The sequence below is a fragment of the Panthera tigris genome, chromosome C1, assembly GCF_018350195.1.
Source record: "Panthera tigris isolate Pti1 chromosome C1, P.tigris_Pti1_mat1.1, whole genome shotgun sequence".
In the NCBI taxonomy this organism is placed as follows: Eukaryota; Metazoa; Chordata; class Mammalia; order Carnivora; family Felidae; genus Panthera; species Panthera tigris.
In genome coordinates, this window is record NC_056667.1 from 84522661 (window position 1) to 84539159 (window position 16499).

Sequence of the window (16499 nt, forward strand, 5' to 3'; positions counted from 1 at the left end):
TTCAGGTGTACAATAGTGATTCAACAATTCTATACATTACTCAGTGCTCATCATAAGTATACTGTTATTTGCTTTATATTTCTAACAGACTTTACTGTAGTCAGAATTTTCACATTCTGGTATCAAGATATAAAATCTTCCCAGAATCAACCGTAATTTTATTTTATAGTAAAATTATGACTGTAATGTGTTAATTTTTTTTTTTTTGCCTCCCATGGCAAAATACTTGCAATACATTATAGATGTCTCAGATACATTTTAATAGAAATAGCCTAACTTAGGCAAAACTGGGAATGTTTTGGCCCTCAGAATTCCAAAAAATACTTAAATACTAAAACATGAGGATGCAAACTAGTGTAGACATGGTGGAAAACAGTATGGAGGTTCCTCAAAAAATGAAAAATAGAACTACCATATGATCCAGAATTCCTCTACTGAATATTTACCCAAAGAATATAAAAACACTAATTTGAAAAGATTCATGCACACGTATATTTATTGTAGCACTATTTACAGTAGCCAAATTATGGAAGCAGCCCAAGTGTCCATCAATAGATTGATAAGGAAGATACCGTATATAATGAAATATTACTCAACCATTAAAAGTAACAAAATTTTGCCATTTGCAACAACATGGATGGATCTAGAGAATATAATCCTAAGTGAAATAAGTCAGTCAGAGAAAGACAAATACCATGTGATTTCACTCTATGTGGTATTTAAGAAGCATAACAAAGAAAAAAAGAGAAATTAAAAACAGATTCTTAAGTACAGAGAACAAATTGATGGTTATTAGAGTGAAGGTGGGTAAGGGGATGGGTGAAATAGGTGAAGGGGATTAAGAATACATGGGGCACCTAGATGGTTCAGTTGGTTGAGCATCCGACTCTTGGTTCTGGTTCAGGTCATAATCTCGCAGTCATGGGATCGAGCTCTGCATCAGGCTCCATGTTGAGCATGGAGCTTGCTTGACCCTCTCTCTCCCTCTCTCTCTCTGCCCTTCCCCTACTTGCTCTCTCAGTCTCTGCCTCTCTCTGAAAATAAATAAACTTTAAAAAATATATTTTAGGGGCGCCTGGGTGGCTCAGTTGGTTAAGCGTCCGACTTCAGCTCAGGTCACAATCTCGTGATCCGTGAGTTCCAGCCCCACGTCAGGCTCTGGGCTGATGGCTCAGAGCCTGGAGCCTGTTTCAGATTCTGTGTCTCCCTCTCTCTGCCCCTCCCCCGTTCATGCTCTGTCTGTCTCTGTCTCAAAAATAAATAAACGTTAAAAAAATTTTTTTTAAATATATATATATATTTTAAAAAATGCACTTATCATGATGAGCAATGAGTAATATATAGAATTGTTGAATCACTATATTGTACATGTGAAAATAATGTAACACTGTATGTTAACTGTTCTGGAATTAGAAAGATTCCAAGTTCGGTAAAATTTCATTTTGTTTTTCACTTTAAAGCTATCCTAATTTTCTAAAAGTACTCTCAATAAACTTGAAGACATGTTATTAAAAAGGAAAAAAAAAAAAAAAGAACTTGCATATCCCAAAGTAGCCATGCAAATAGGAATCAATTTCCAGGAGGAGAGGAGAGGGACAATACAGAGGAGAGGGACAGTTCTGTGTTGTATACTGTATGTTAAAATATACAATTCAGCTAACTTAGATTGCAGAATAGTTCCAAAACCAGCAGTGTTGTATATTAGCATATATATATTATATAATATATAATATATAATATGTATATATATTATATAATATATATATTTAAAACATAGTTGAGAAACCATAGTTTTTGTAAAACCTTAAATAAATCATTTATTTATTAATGTGGTAATTTAAATTCTTACAATGAGTTTATTGAAATGTGCTTTTTGTTTAGGGTTTGAACTACAGTTCCGACTAGGCCCCACTTTACAGGGAAAAGCAGTTACTGTATTTACAAATTACCCATTTCCTGGAGAACCGTTTAATCGAGAAAAATTCCGTTCCCTGGAATGGGAAAATCCAACAGAAAGAGAAGATGATTCTGATAAATACTGTAAACTTAATCTTCAGCAAGCTGGATCATTTCAGTATTACTTCCTTCAAGGGTAAGTCATGTGTCCTATATGTTGGGGGAGAAAAAGTTAATTCATTCTATCTAGTTAAATTATCTAGCTTGAAAAAAAGTTAATATATAAACCATGGACTGCAATTTTTTACAGGATTTTTTGAGATGCAAATAGAATATGGTTCTTCAGTTCCTAGGAAGCAATTGTAAGACTCATTGCAGATTCAATTTTTTTTTTTTAAGTAACCACTTGAATAGTCTTTTCATATAACTTCATTATAAGATGCTATTTGCTTGAGTGTCCTTGTTATTACTGATAGGTATGCTTATTTTTCCTTAATGCAACATTACTAGATATTATACATACTATGTCATTATGTAGAGATTGGAAAAAGGATAAAATAAGGCTTTTCCATTGAGTTTCATTGCAACTTTTTAAATGATTTTATGTGCTTAGAAATATATTTAAAAAAAAATTTTTTTAATGTTTTATTTATTTTTAAGACAGAGAGAGACAGAGTATGAGTGGGGATGGGGCAAAGAGGGAGACACAGAATCTGAAGCAGGCTCCAGGCTCTGAGCTGTCAGCACAGAGCCCAATGCGGGGCTCAAACTCACGAACTGTGAGATCATGACCTGAGCCGAAGTTGGCCGCTTAACCAACTGAGCCACCCAGGTGCCTCTAGAAACACATATTAAAATGGGACAATTCACCTTCCCATTAGAGAGTCAGACTATATTAGATGAGGATTTTTTTTCCTATCATTAATTGAGAAGTTCTTGTTTTGTTTTTTCCTTAGAAATGAAAAAAGTGGTGGGGGTTACATAGTTGTGGATCCTATTTTACATGTTGGTGCTGACAATCACGTGTTACCCTTGGACTGTGTTACTCTTCAGACATTTTTAGCTAAGTGTATGGGACCCTTTGATGAATGGGAAAGCAGACTTAGGGTTGCAAAAGAATCAGGTAATGTCAGCTATCTTTCCTTTCTTTCTTAAAATAAATGTAATTATCCTCTGTGATATAGATTTCAAGAGCTTTGATTCTCCTTTTAATTTTGTTTCTTAGTATATTTAGTAATAGAAATAGATAGAATCATATAAAGTTGTTAAGACTTAACCATTTTTAACCTGCAAAAATAGCAAATTATATGGTTCAACTTAGAAAATTAAGGAACTCTAATAATAAAATGAGATCATTATTGTATCTAAGACTTTACTTTGACATAGAAAAATTAGTAGTAAACTATTAAAATGTTTTGGAACATGTATTATCATTGTATATAATTTTAATTCAACATTGATTAACTGTCTTCCATGTGGAAGGTGTGTGCTGCCATACATACTGAAGAGTAATATTTTTTACTTTCAAACTGAATATAATATGAAGAAAGAGATGAGAAACTTATTGACATAACTGAAACAGAACACAAGACAGTGGAACATTAAAAGTGGGAGCAAGACATGCTAATATACTTGTATTTCTCTACATGTAAATATATCCATCCAACAAATATAAATTGAACCCTTAATAGTAACTAGGCACTGTGTACGATTTTTTCAAGTGCATTATTTCACTATCTCTGTCTTATATATGAGGACCCTGATATCCTGAAAGATTTAAGTAGACTTGCTTGAAGTCACTTATGGTATAGCTAAGATTTGAACCCTAGTCTTTGATTCCTTTTCTAGTTACATGGTTGCCTTGCTATTTGAAACTACTTAAGGGAAGTCTAAACTTATATTTTGCTTAGTTTTAGTTTGTTCGTTTGTTTTCTTACAGTGGTCTTTGTTTATTTTCTTGCATTGCAGGTTACAACATGATTCATTTTACCCCTTTACAGACTCTTGGACTATCTAGGTCATGCTACTCCCTAGCTAACCAGTTAGAATTCAGTCCTGACTTTTCAAGACCTAATAAAAAGTATACCTGGAATGATGTTGGACAGCTAGTGGAAAAATTGAAAAAGGAATGGAATATTCTTTGTATTACTGACGTTGTCTACAACCATACTGGTATGAGCTTAATTAACTACCTCCATTAATTTTGATGAGAATATTATATTCTGATTATTTTATTTCTTGCTGTTTTATGTAACATAAAATTTGAAAACAATGATATATAGGTGTCCTTCAATTTAAAAATCACTTTATATGGTATCACTTTTTTTCTTTCAGAGAAAATAAGTGTTAGTTGAAGGTATATCAATACATAGTTATTTTGCATGTGATGATTATAAAAACAGGAGAGTGATCATAGAAGGGACATTTGATCACATATTTCAACTTTCATTATTAATACTTTGCAGACCAACTTGTGAATCCCATACAGCAATAGCTCTGGTACTATAGTATGTATTTGAAAAAACTGAATGACTATTTAAGGAGAAAATTATTGGTAAACTCTTAGAAGTTAAATCTAAAAATTATACCTTTTACATGTTAAAAGGGCTTATTAAAGTTAATCTGTTTGATCTCAAGATTCTTTACCAGTATACAATTCCATAAAATGTATCAGAACTTCCCAACTGGCGATCCTCAGGGAGATGATTCCTCCTGTCACCTGTCAGACAGCTGGGCCTGGAGAAGCCACTGACCATGATCAGCTTTCAATTTAATGCACTGTACCTTGCAAACATTATCTGCTCTGTGTGCCACAGTGAAAACTTCCTAATATCTTAGAAATCAGTATTCTTCACTTGAAAATTTGACATTATTGATAATTGCTTTAACATCTATAATATTATTCACATCAAGTTTATCAAAGTACATAATGACATTATATGAGTTTAGGATATGGCATATGCAGGTGTAACAGAGACAAAAATATAGTGACTTAACTCTGAAACTGTATTTATTTCCTATAAAAGATTAGATAGACATCCCAAGACTGCTGTGGTAGCTCAGTGGTGATGGGGAACTAGGTTCTTTCTCTCATGCTGCTCTCTCTCCAATAGTTTGCTTCCAACTCTTAATCAAATATGGCTGCTCCAGCTCCCAGTATCACCTCTACCTAGTGGAAATGAAGAAGGGAAGTCATGACTTTTAAGGGCATGGTCTGGTGTGTGTGTGTGTATGTGATATAAGATATATATCTATAATTCCACAATAAATATATGTGATATATATGTGTATATATATATATTTTTTCTCATATTTTATCAGACAGGATTCTGTCTCTTGTCACACCTTGCAATGTAGTCTGTCAGCCATGTGTACAGCTGAACCTTGGGAATTCTGTTACTAAAGGAACAAAGGGAGAAAAAAATTGGAGTATAGTAACAGTCTCTATTAGAGACTATTTCTGAAGCCTTTGAGAGATTCTATGCAACATAAAAGAAGTAAACTTTGCTTCAGCCCTAAATTGGAAAGTGTTGCAAATTATAATGTGCTTTTTGTGAAATAGGTTTTCATTAAAAAATTACTGTCCAGGGGAGTCGACTTCCAGAGATTGGCAGTGTGAGGGCTTTAGAGTTCTGTACCCAGCAAAACAACTGGTAAAAATTATTTTTTAAAAGAACTGTTTAAAGTCTTTGAAAATTGTTCTAAGGGAATTCAGCATATGGAAAAGCATTTATGCAAGAAAATCTCCTAAATCTCAATAAAAGCAGTGATAATCTGTGACATTTGAACCAGGACCTGCTTCTCCCTGCCCCAGTTCAGAATGATGATAGATCTACTCCTGGCATGTGCAGGTGGGAACACAAGGTTCCTTTTCTCTCCAGCTCCCAGTTAAATGTGCAGACTTCCAACATTTCTTATGTCCCTCCCAACTGTAGCACTCTGTTGTAGAAATTCCGTTGTGAGCAAGAGCACCTGAGATGTCCCTTCCTTCATCCAACCCCTACTCATGGAGGGAAAGCTCTACCCCGTGCGTGGCAGAGCAAGAATACTGGGGCCCTAGTTGCCCTTGTCCCAGTTTGCTTGTGCAGTGGAGCTTCCACACCTAGAGAGGTAAGCCAAAAAAACCAGCTGTGGAGCAGTGACACAGGTATTCTGCCCAGGGGAAGAGATGTGCAGTAAGAACAGAGTAAGAACGAAATTGACTTTATTGGTATATAGCATGGGACACTGTTGAAAACAATGGAGACTTTGGTGGTAAACAAGAGAAGGCTGGTATCATCTTGAGAGCAACATACTAAACCATAGGCCAGCTAAGTGGTCTAACCGAAAGAACCAGAGAAAGAGGCAGCTTAGAACAGCCCTCCAAGAGTCCTACAAGTCTGAAAGACTGGCCTCAGAGACTACCCCTGCCGAGGGGCCCAAATTTAATTGGATCATATTGTGGAGCAATTTATGCTTCAGCATATTATCAAAAATAATAGCACAAAAGAGTAACAGCTAAGTGTGATTCCAGTGGATGCAAGCAGCTTAACAGAGTTCAGGGAAGGAGACAGTTGAGAGAGCCCTGCTAAAAACCACCGACATCCCAGACTGAGTGCAGACGGCCAAGGCTGCGCCCTCTAAGCGGCAACATCCATGGCTGCTCACCGTGGGGGAAATAGACTTCACTGAAATAGTACGGCCAAGTTACAAACAAGCAACCAACGAGACCTGGAAGGAATGGGCTCAATATCCAGAGTTGCTGCAATACATTATCTAAATTGCCCAATTTGCAACAAAAAATTGAGACATGCAAAGAAACAGCAAATGTGACCCATACGCAAGAAAAAAGCAAGCGACAGAAATCGCCTTTGCAAAGTCCTAGATGTCATGCTTAGTCAGCATAGAGTTCAAAGCAATTATTATAAATGTATTTAAAGAATTAAAGGAAACCAGCTTATAGCTGTAAAGGAGAGTAAATGATAGTATCAAATGGAAAATATAAGTAAATGGAAAATTTTTTTAAATAACAAATGGGAATTCTGGAGTCGAAAAGTAAATTAAAAATTCACTAGAGGTGTTCAGCAGTATATTTGAGGTGACAGAGTAAAGGATCAGTGAACAGAGTTTATACATTTTGAAGAACTGAAGAAAAATAAAAATGAACAGAGTTTCAGTAAAATGTGGGCCATGTTGAAGCACACCACATCATAGAAATGAAATGACGGAAGGAAAAGAAAGAAAAGAATAGAAAAAACACCTCAAGTAATGGCTGAAAACTTCCCCACCTTTAAAATTTGATTAAAAACAAACAAACAAACAAACAAACATGAATCTACACATCCCAAAGCTCAGTGAACTTTAAGTAACATAAAAACAAAAGTAGCCACACTCAACCACATCTTAGTAAAAAAACATTTTAAAGCCAAAGATCCAGGGAATTTTGAAAGTAATGCATACCTTGTTTTATTGTGCTTTACTTTGCTGCAAGTCTATTGATGCCATTTTTCCAACAGCATTTGCTCACTTCTCATGTCTCTGTGTCACATTTTGGTAATTTTCACAATATTTCAAACTTTTCCTTATTATATTTGTTATGATGATCTGTGATTCGTGATTATGACTTACTGAAAGCTCAGATAATAGTTAACACTTTTTAGCATCAAGGTATTTTTTATTTAAGGGATATACATTGTTTTTATAAGATATACTGCTATTGCACACTTAATAGACTACGGTATGGTATAAACATAACATTTGGGGGCACCTGGGTGGCTCAGTCAGTTGATCATCTGACTCTTAATTTTGGCTCAGTCATGATCCCAGGGTCATGGGATCAAGCCCCATGTCAGGCTCAAGGCTGAGTGTGGATCTCCCTCTACCCTTCTCCCCTGCTTTCTCTCTCTCTGTTTCTCTCTCTCTCTGTCTCTTCCTCTCTCCCTCACTCCCTCCCTCCCTCTTTAAAAAAAATAAATAACTTTTATGTGCATTAGGAAACAACAAAAAAGTTGTTTGACTTGCTTTATTGTGATTTTCACTATATTGCGATGCTCTGGATCCAAATCCACAGTATCTCTGAGGTGTGCCTGTATCTTGAAAGACAGAGGTTGTCAAAGTTATTTGAAAAAACAAGACCCAACCATATGCTGCCTACAGGCAACACACTTTCTTTTTTATCTTTTGAATTATTTATTTATTATTGTTATATCTCCATTGTTAGCAGATCCGATGATAAAATTGACACATGGTTTATGTGTCAATAAATATTTCATTCTTTATACAAAATGCAAACATTACATTTTTTCACACTTTAGATTCAAAGATACAAATAGGTTGACAGTAAAAAGATCAATAAAGACTTATCAAGGGCTGGGAGCTTGGAGGTTCTCTTTCTGCTTGTTCCAGAGACAGCACAGCCTTGAGCATACATAGGATCTTGCAGATTGCCAGAGGTGAATGTGATTTTATTTTGAAGCCTGGCTTCCCAGTATTTACCCTGGGTCACAGTAGTTTAGTGTTCACTCCATGTTTGGTTAGAGGTTGTGTTTAAGTCCCTTTTGCCAGTGAGTTGTCCTGTGTTGATGGGTCTGTATGGGATTATGGAATGTTTTCAGGTCTTTCCCATGTCCTGTTAGAATTGCTTCTGAGTGGGTGCAGCCTAGTGCACACACCCAGCCTTCTCAACCCCCAGTGTTTCCTGTGATCCCAGGAGGGCTGTCCTCTGCTTTCTCTTTCCTTGGTTCTCTCTATTAAATTTCTGTTTTGTTTGCTATGATTTTTTTTTTTTTATATCATGGAGCTACCAGTATTCTCTTAACTACTCTCTACCAAGGTCTTCGTTATTTTCAACAACACCTTAGGCATGAAGTTCTTCACTCATTGTTCCAAATAAAGTCAGTCCTTTCAGGCAGAGCCTTTCATCCTCATGAACTGTCTTTCTCCCCAAGCAAAACACTTGTGCTACTGCTCCAGAGCTGGGGATGAGACCACTTTTCCCCAAGTGCCATCTCATTCTGGGGACACTTGAGGCAGGAGATAGCAGTCCCTGGTCTTCTCAGTTGCCCCCCCCCCATATGGAATCTTCACCCTCCAAGTGAGCTCCAGCTCCCAGGAGGCAGTTGGAGTCCCAATATTCTTGGCCTCCCACAGCTGGGTAGAACATCCACCCTACAGGTGGGGACTAGGTGGAGGAAGGGAGCCAAGATTTTCTCTGCCTGCCTACTTGGAATGGAGCTTCTACAAAATAGGGTTGGAGGGAGTGAGAAACACAGGCAGCCTGCCTCCCCCAGCGTGAAACTGTAACCCCAGACTGGGAGTTGTGGAAAGGGGGAGTCTCCATGTTGGCCATGCCTTCCCGGAGTAGAGCACCTGGCATACAGCTTCCATTAACACGTGGCTGGTTGGGAGAGTTAAGAGAGAAGGTTGTAGTTCACATGCCACAGACTGTTGCTATTCTTGCCAAGATTTGGTAGATTTTCTTAAATAAATGTTTCTCCATATGCTTAAAGCCCTTAGGACAATTTCCAGAGACTGTAAATGATTATATTTTATAATTTTTGCTATTTAAATTGTGGTTTTGCTCCAGAGAATGTCTGCTAAGTTCCTCACTGCACCACTCTAGAAATCCATGTTTCATTTTTGATTTTGATATATATTAAGATGTAGTTTGGTTTGACCTCTCTTTCAGGTGGAATTAATGTTTAGAATTCCTTCATTTTACAGTTGATTTTGTTTCAAAAAATTGAGATAAGTAACAAAGTTTCAGGATTTTACCATTTAAAAAATTAGGGTAGCCTTAATATTCTTAATAAATGAAAATCCTAACTAGATATAATCATCATTACATTTTTCTCCTACATCTTGAATTCTAATAATATGATGATGAATCTAGGGAAACGCAGCTTGATTCATAATTAAATAACTATTAATTTAACTTACTGCGACATCTCTGTTTCTTATATATCCTGTCTCCATCCAAGTGTTTATTATGGATATGAATAAATAATAAGTAAGTAAATTATGTACCCACATTATTTACTAAATAAATGACTGAAACTAAAAATAATGATTTTTAAACTCTGCAAGGATTGTAATAGTGCTCAGCTGAGTGAATGAGGTATGAACACATTCATCTCAGCAGAAGAACAGAGTGGTTAAGACTGCAGGGTCTGAAGAATCTTGCCCAAGTACTTTCCTGGCTGTATGACTTTGAGTTACTTATCTCTCTGTGCCTCAGTTCTTCCCCTGGTAAAGGAACATAACTATGCCCTACATTATGCTATAGGACATGAGGATTAATAAATTAGTGCATATAGCTGCTTAGAACAGTTCCTGGCATATGGTAGGTATTCAGTAGTTGTTACTACTGTTTGTTTCATGTACATTAACCACTCATGCTTCTCTGTGAATTCGGGGTCATTACTCTATTTTAAAGATGAAACAAAATATGTATAACTTTTATTTGTTTATTTAAAAATGAAAACACATATTCTTTAATGTTGCAAATACTTGGAATACCTTGCAGAACTCCTCTGGTTCTGATCCTAAACTTACTGATACAAATGAATGATAAGATGTAAGCTCCATCCTTGTACTCTCAGTGTGTTTCTTTTTAGCAATTTCTGAGCCTGGCTTTTATCAGTCTTACCAAAACGACAAATCTTATCAACCATTCAAGATTAGCTATCCAAAGAGGTTGCCTGTGAGAGAACTGAATTTTATTCTGTCAGAATTGTCTGAGCACAATAAAATCAAACAAACAAATAAACAAAAAAACCCACCTCTCTAGAATGAAAAAGCTCCATGAGGACAGGAGCCTTGCTCACTTTTGTCGCATAATATCCATCTCCCAAAACAGTGCCTAAGATATATCACATTTTAAGTGTAGATATATGCAGAGATATGAATGGATTTTGAGTTACTATGCTGTCCTCTGGCAGTGCTACCCATCAAGTGCCTGGGTAGATGTGCCTGGGCCTTGGCCGGAGCTGGACAGGTTTGAAATGTGGGTATTAAGAAGAGTGGCTGTGATGAGGAAGGGCATGTTTAGAGAAAGAGAAGGACTAAGATGTAATAAACCTCCCACGAAGTTTAATAAACATGAGAAGAGGGGCACCTGGGTGACTCAGTCATTTAAGCATCTGACTCTAGCTCAGGTCATGATCTCATGGTTCATGGGTTCAAGCCCCACGTTGGGCTCTGTGCTGACAGCTCAGAGCCTGGTTCAGATTCTGTGTCTCCTTGTCTCTCTGCCCCTCCACCAATTGTGCTCTCTCTCGCTCGCTCTCTCTCTCTCTCTCTCTCTCTGAAAAATAAAAATTTAAGAAAAAAAAATGAAGAGAAGGGCCAAAAGAGAGGAGGAAAAATAAAAAAACACCAAGATAATGATACCTTTTGTAAATCAGGGAAGAGGTGTTTTATAAATCAGTGAAGGACTAATCAATAATGGCAGATGTTATAGAGGTTAAACTGATGAAGTTGAGAAAGTAGCACTGAATTTCATGATTAGGAGGCTTAGAGTAATCTCAGTGGAGTGATGGATGCAGAAGCAGATTAAAGTGGGAAAAGGAACAAGACTGTGGGGAGACAGTGGAAGCAGATACAGATTGGATTTCCTAGACATTTGATCTTGATATTAACAGACTGCAGAAGTCAGAGAAATAACTGAGTTTGGATAGAATGTGTATTTGTATTCTTAGCCTTAGGGAGATACAATCATATTTAAAGACCCAGAGGAAGAAACCACACCTCCCTCCTCCCCAAAAATACAAGAAGAAATGATTGTATAGGAAAAAAAGGTGTAAATGACATTTTGAATTCTAAAGATTGGTAGTATATAGAACTAGAGCTTAGGTGAGGCCAAAGAAGTTCCCTCTCATTCAGGAGACTAAAGAAGAGAGGCATCTGGGGAAAAGGGAGATGGATATTCTAGAACCTGTCACCGAGCAGCCTAAACCAGAGTGAAGATTCAGGTAACTTTCTGCTTTAACAAGGACACTGAACTTGAAATTGGGTGGAAGCCCTGTCTGTCTTGCAGGGAAATATTGTTTTCAGGCTTATAAGGAACATTCCAAAAAATAGTTGACTCAAGGACCATCAAAATGGGCTGAGGACAAGACCCTTCTTAACTCCCACAATAGTAAACATGTTATTAGAAGGGTGTTAATAAGTTAATGTTGCATCTTACAATTAAAAATTCTTACAACAGAAAAAAAAAAGGTATGGTGAAGTAGATGACAGGATACCACAACCAACAAAAAAAAAATGTTTTTCAAATTGCAGTATCATAAATTACTATAAATATTTTAAGTTAATATCAAATATTTAATATAAAACATAACATTAATATGTAATATATAATTTCTATAATATATTTAAATATTGTTTCTAATATATAAGAAAATCAGTGGTGGGGGCACTTGGGTGACTCAATCAGTTAAACGTCCAATCTTGATCACAGCTCAGGTCTTGATCTCAGGGTTGTGAGTTCAAGCCCCGCATTGAGCTCCATGCTAGGCGTGAAGCCTACTTGGAAAGAGAGAGAGAGAGAGAGAGAGAGAGAGAGAGAGAGAGAGAGAGAGAGAGAGAAAGAAAGAAAGAAAGAAAGAAAGAAAGAAAGAAAGAAAGAAAGAAAGAAAGAAAGAAAGAAAAAGAAAGAAAGAAAGAAAGAAAGAAAGAAAGGAAGAAAGAAAGGAAGAAAGAGAAAAAAAAAGAAAGGGCAAGCAAAGAAAAGAAAGGGAGAGGGAGAGAGGAAGGAAGAGAAAGAGGGGAGGGAGGAAGGAATAAAGAAAGGTGGGAGGGAGGAAGGAAAGGAAGGAAGGAAGGAAACGAGTAGTGGATATTGACATTTTATTTCATCTTAAATCTTAACATAGATACCAACTTGAGTTTAATTACAAGATGTTCTTTTATGTTTCCTTTTTCTTTAAGCTGCTAATAGTAAATGGATCCACGAACATCCAGAAAGTGCATATAACCTTGTAAATTCTCCACACTTAAAACCTGCCTGGGTCTTAGACAGAGCACTGTGGCATTTATCCTGTGACGTTGCAGAAGGGAAATACAAAGAAAAAGGAGTACCTGCTTTGATTGAAAATGATCATCAAATGAATGTCAGTATGTATAGAGGAGTACCACACTAAAACAGAATAACAGAATTTCTTTTTTTTAAATATAATTTGTCACATTGGCTTACATACAACACCCAGTGCTCATCCCAACAAGGGCCCTCCTCAATGCCCATCACCCATTTTCCCTCTTCCCCACCACTCCCCGCCCCCCATCCACCCTCAGTTTGTTCTCTGTATTTAAGAGTCTCATGTGGTTTGCCTCCCTTCCTCTCTCAGAATAACAGAATTTCTAAAGTACAAATTAAATATATGGTTGAAAATTACTTAGAGTCTATCTTTATTATGGTAAATATGTTTTGTGAAAAGATTTTGAATATATTTTTTTCAACTATTGAAATTTTTCAGTGCATTCGAAAAATAATTTGGGAGGATATTTTTCCAAAGATTCAACTCTGGGAATTTTTCCAAGTGGACGTTCACAAAGCAGTTGAGCAATTTAGAGGACTTCTTACACAAGGTAAGTGATATACATTAGAATGTTCCTAGCAATTTAAAAAAAAATTATTACTCTTAAAGGGATAGCTCTTCTTTTCTAAGGTTAAGACATTATTAAATCTGTTATCATTATATGATATTTGTGCTACTATAAACTGATTGTGGAAGCTGAGAGTTAGCAGAGACATCTAAAGAGTATGTCATAATAATACATAACATAATAATTTCTCTTGGGGACTGTTTCTTACTATTGGTTCCTTAGCACAGTGCTCAGAATATAATAGAGCTCAGTATATGTTTGTTAAATACATGAATGGGAGGGGGGTAGAGCAGATTATTTCAGCTGCCGAAAGTTCACAACAGGCTTTGAAACAGAGAAATGTAGTGTTCTGTTGGCTAAAGTAGAAATCTTAACTGAGGTAGAAGGGCTTCCAGCTGATGGGGCCCACCATTAAGGCTACCTACCCACTAGTAAGACTGACCCAGATAATAGCAAGGAGCAGATCTTCAGTTCAGGACATAACTAAACTAAAGAAGTGAATCATTGTGTCCCTGACAAAGGAGGGGAGTAAAAGGCTCAAAGGGTTTTGAGGAGGCAAATTAGAGAGAAATATCATAAAGATGTATCTACAATTAGTGTAGGACAGCCTAACAGCAAGGATATTGCTGGCTCTTAAAATAAGAAATTCTCTTCCTCATCTAGAATCTAGAGCTAGAATAATACCCAGAAATACTACTTTCAAAGGAGAAGTCAGGGGGCACCTGGGGGGCTCAGTTGGTTGAGCGACTGACTCTTGATTTTAGCTCAGGTCATGATCCCAGGGTCATGGAATCAAGCCCTGTGTAAGACTCCATGCTGAGAGTGGAGCCTGCGTGGGATTCTCTCTCTGTACCTCTGCCTCTCTTTCCAGCTCACGCTCTCTTTCTCTCTAAAATAAAATAAAATAAAATAAAATAAAATAAAATAAAATAAAATAAAATAAAATAATAAAATGAAATGAAATAAAATAAAATAAAATAAAATAAAATAAAATAAAATAAAATAAAATCCATTTCCTCTTAACACCAAAAAAGGAAAAGTCCGTATTACATGAGGTCTAGAAACTTAAGGTCAGATTCACACTTCAGCTTTCCCAATTGTGTAACATCTTGATACATGAAATTTTTATATTAACTTTTCTTCATGTTTCATTTCACTAAAAGGCCTCTATCTTCTCTTCCCTCTGATATTTATAAGCTGTATTATTTAAATGCAATAGTGTGTACTCATAGTAAAGAAAAAACAAACAGTACAAAAATACAATTAAAAAAATGTGTGACTCCTTCTCCCTCAGAACTCAATTCTTAGAGGGAACTATGTACCAATTAATAGTTTTTGTGTCTCTTTTCAGACTCTTTTTGAAAGGAATTAAAATTTTATATACATTTTTTATAATTGTGTATGTATAAATTAAATATATGTTTTATATCTCTTATACACACACAGAAGACTACAGCTTACAGACTGTTTAAACAGTGAAGTTCTTTAGCCTTTTCAATAAATTATTTCCAGTTTTTTCATCATTCTTTCATTCATTTAATACTTATCTTTTGAACCACCTACTACATACTAGGTACTCTTCCCGGCATGAGGATTCAGTGGTGAACACAGCAAGCCCTTACTTTAGTAGAACTTATATCCTTATAAGCAGTATTGTAGAAAATATATCCTTGTATGTGTTTTTACTTATGTGAATAAATCTGCAGAATAAATTGTTAGACACAGAATTTCTGGGTCAAAGAGTTTACAAATTTAATGATAAATTTACAATAGATATTGTCCAGTTGCTTTTCAACACAAGTTGTACTAATTTACATCATCACTAAATATACCCTCACCAACAAGATACCATTAATCTTTATAATCTTTGTCAATTGGACAAAACACTCCTTATTTTAATTTGCAGCTTTTTGCTCATTAGTGAAGTATCTTTTCACGTGTTACTTTACCATTTTTCCATTAATTGTATATGAATGTTCTTTCCCTATTTTTCTGTTAGGTTGGGGTTATTTGACATTTTCACATTGACTTATTATTATTGGTGATTCCTTATTATACTGGCCTCACATATGCCCTCCTAGTATGCTGTTGACCCTTTAACTCTTGATTTATGGAGGTATTTTTTTCAGTATAGTCAAATTTGTCAGTCTTGTCTTTTATGGCTTCTGATTTCACATCATGCTGAGAAAAATCCTTCCATCAACATTGTTTTATTCTAATAATCTTATTTATATTTTACATTTAAATGTTCAATGCACCTGTAATTTATTTTTGTATATTATATAAGGTATTTATTTTTATTCAGAAAATGATATTGAATTTATAATCCATCCTTTTTTACTGATTTGTAGTACCACCATAAATCCTTCATAGTGTAGTCATATGCGAAATATATATAGGTTTGTTATCTATACTATTACAGTGATCTTTTATTCACTCTATCAATATTGAAGACTGTTTTATCATTTACACTGATTGTGTAGCTTTTTCTTTTTTTTCAAACACTTCTTGGCAGTTTTCATATGGTTACTCTTTTTTAATTTAATTTAATTTAATTTAATTTTAATTTATATATAGTGCAACAATGATTTTGGGAGTAGATTCCTTAATGCCCCTTACCCATTTAGCCCATCCCCTCCCCAAACCCCTCCAATAACCCTCTGTTCTCCATATTTAAGAGTCTCTTATGTTTTGTACCCCTCCCTGTTTTTATATTATTTTTGCTTCCCTTCCCTTGTGTTCATCTGTTCTGTGTCTTAAAGTCCTCATATGAGTGAAGTCATATGGTATTTGTCTTTCTCTGACTGACTAATTTTGCTTAGCATAATATCCTCTAGTTCCATCCACGTAGTTGCAAATGGCAAGATTTCATTCTTTTTGATTGCCAAGTAATACTCCATTGTATATGTATACCACATCTTCTTTATCCATTCATCCATCGATGGACATTTGGGCTCTTTCCATACTTTGGCTATTGTTGATAGGGCTGCTATAAACATTGGGGTGCATGTGCCCCTTCA

At 35.7% G+C, this 16499-nt stretch overlaps 1 protein-coding gene across 5 annotated transcripts in view; it reads left to right on the forward strand.

The window, feature by feature from the left end:
* Nucleotides 1-16499, forward strand: part of AGL (amylo-alpha-1, 6-glucosidase, 4-alpha-glucanotransferase) — an 82513-nt gene that overhangs the window by 14445 nt on the left and 51569 nt on the right. For 4 of the 5 annotated variants that reach the window (XM_042997982.1, XM_042997983.1, XM_042997985.1 and 1 more), the window contains exons 3-7: nucleotides 1882-2092; nucleotides 2853-3019; nucleotides 3865-4068; nucleotides 12805-12986; nucleotides 13350-13461. In XM_042997982.1, coding sequence (XP_042853916.1) covers nucleotides 1882-2092; nucleotides 2853-3019; nucleotides 3865-4068; nucleotides 12805-12986; nucleotides 13350-13461 — 876 coding nt within the window. Of the gene's footprint in view, nucleotides 1-1881; nucleotides 2093-2852; nucleotides 3020-3864; nucleotides 4069-12804; nucleotides 12987-13349; nucleotides 13462-16499 lie in introns of those variants that run through there. The other variant, XM_042997984.1, reaches the window with a different exon arrangement.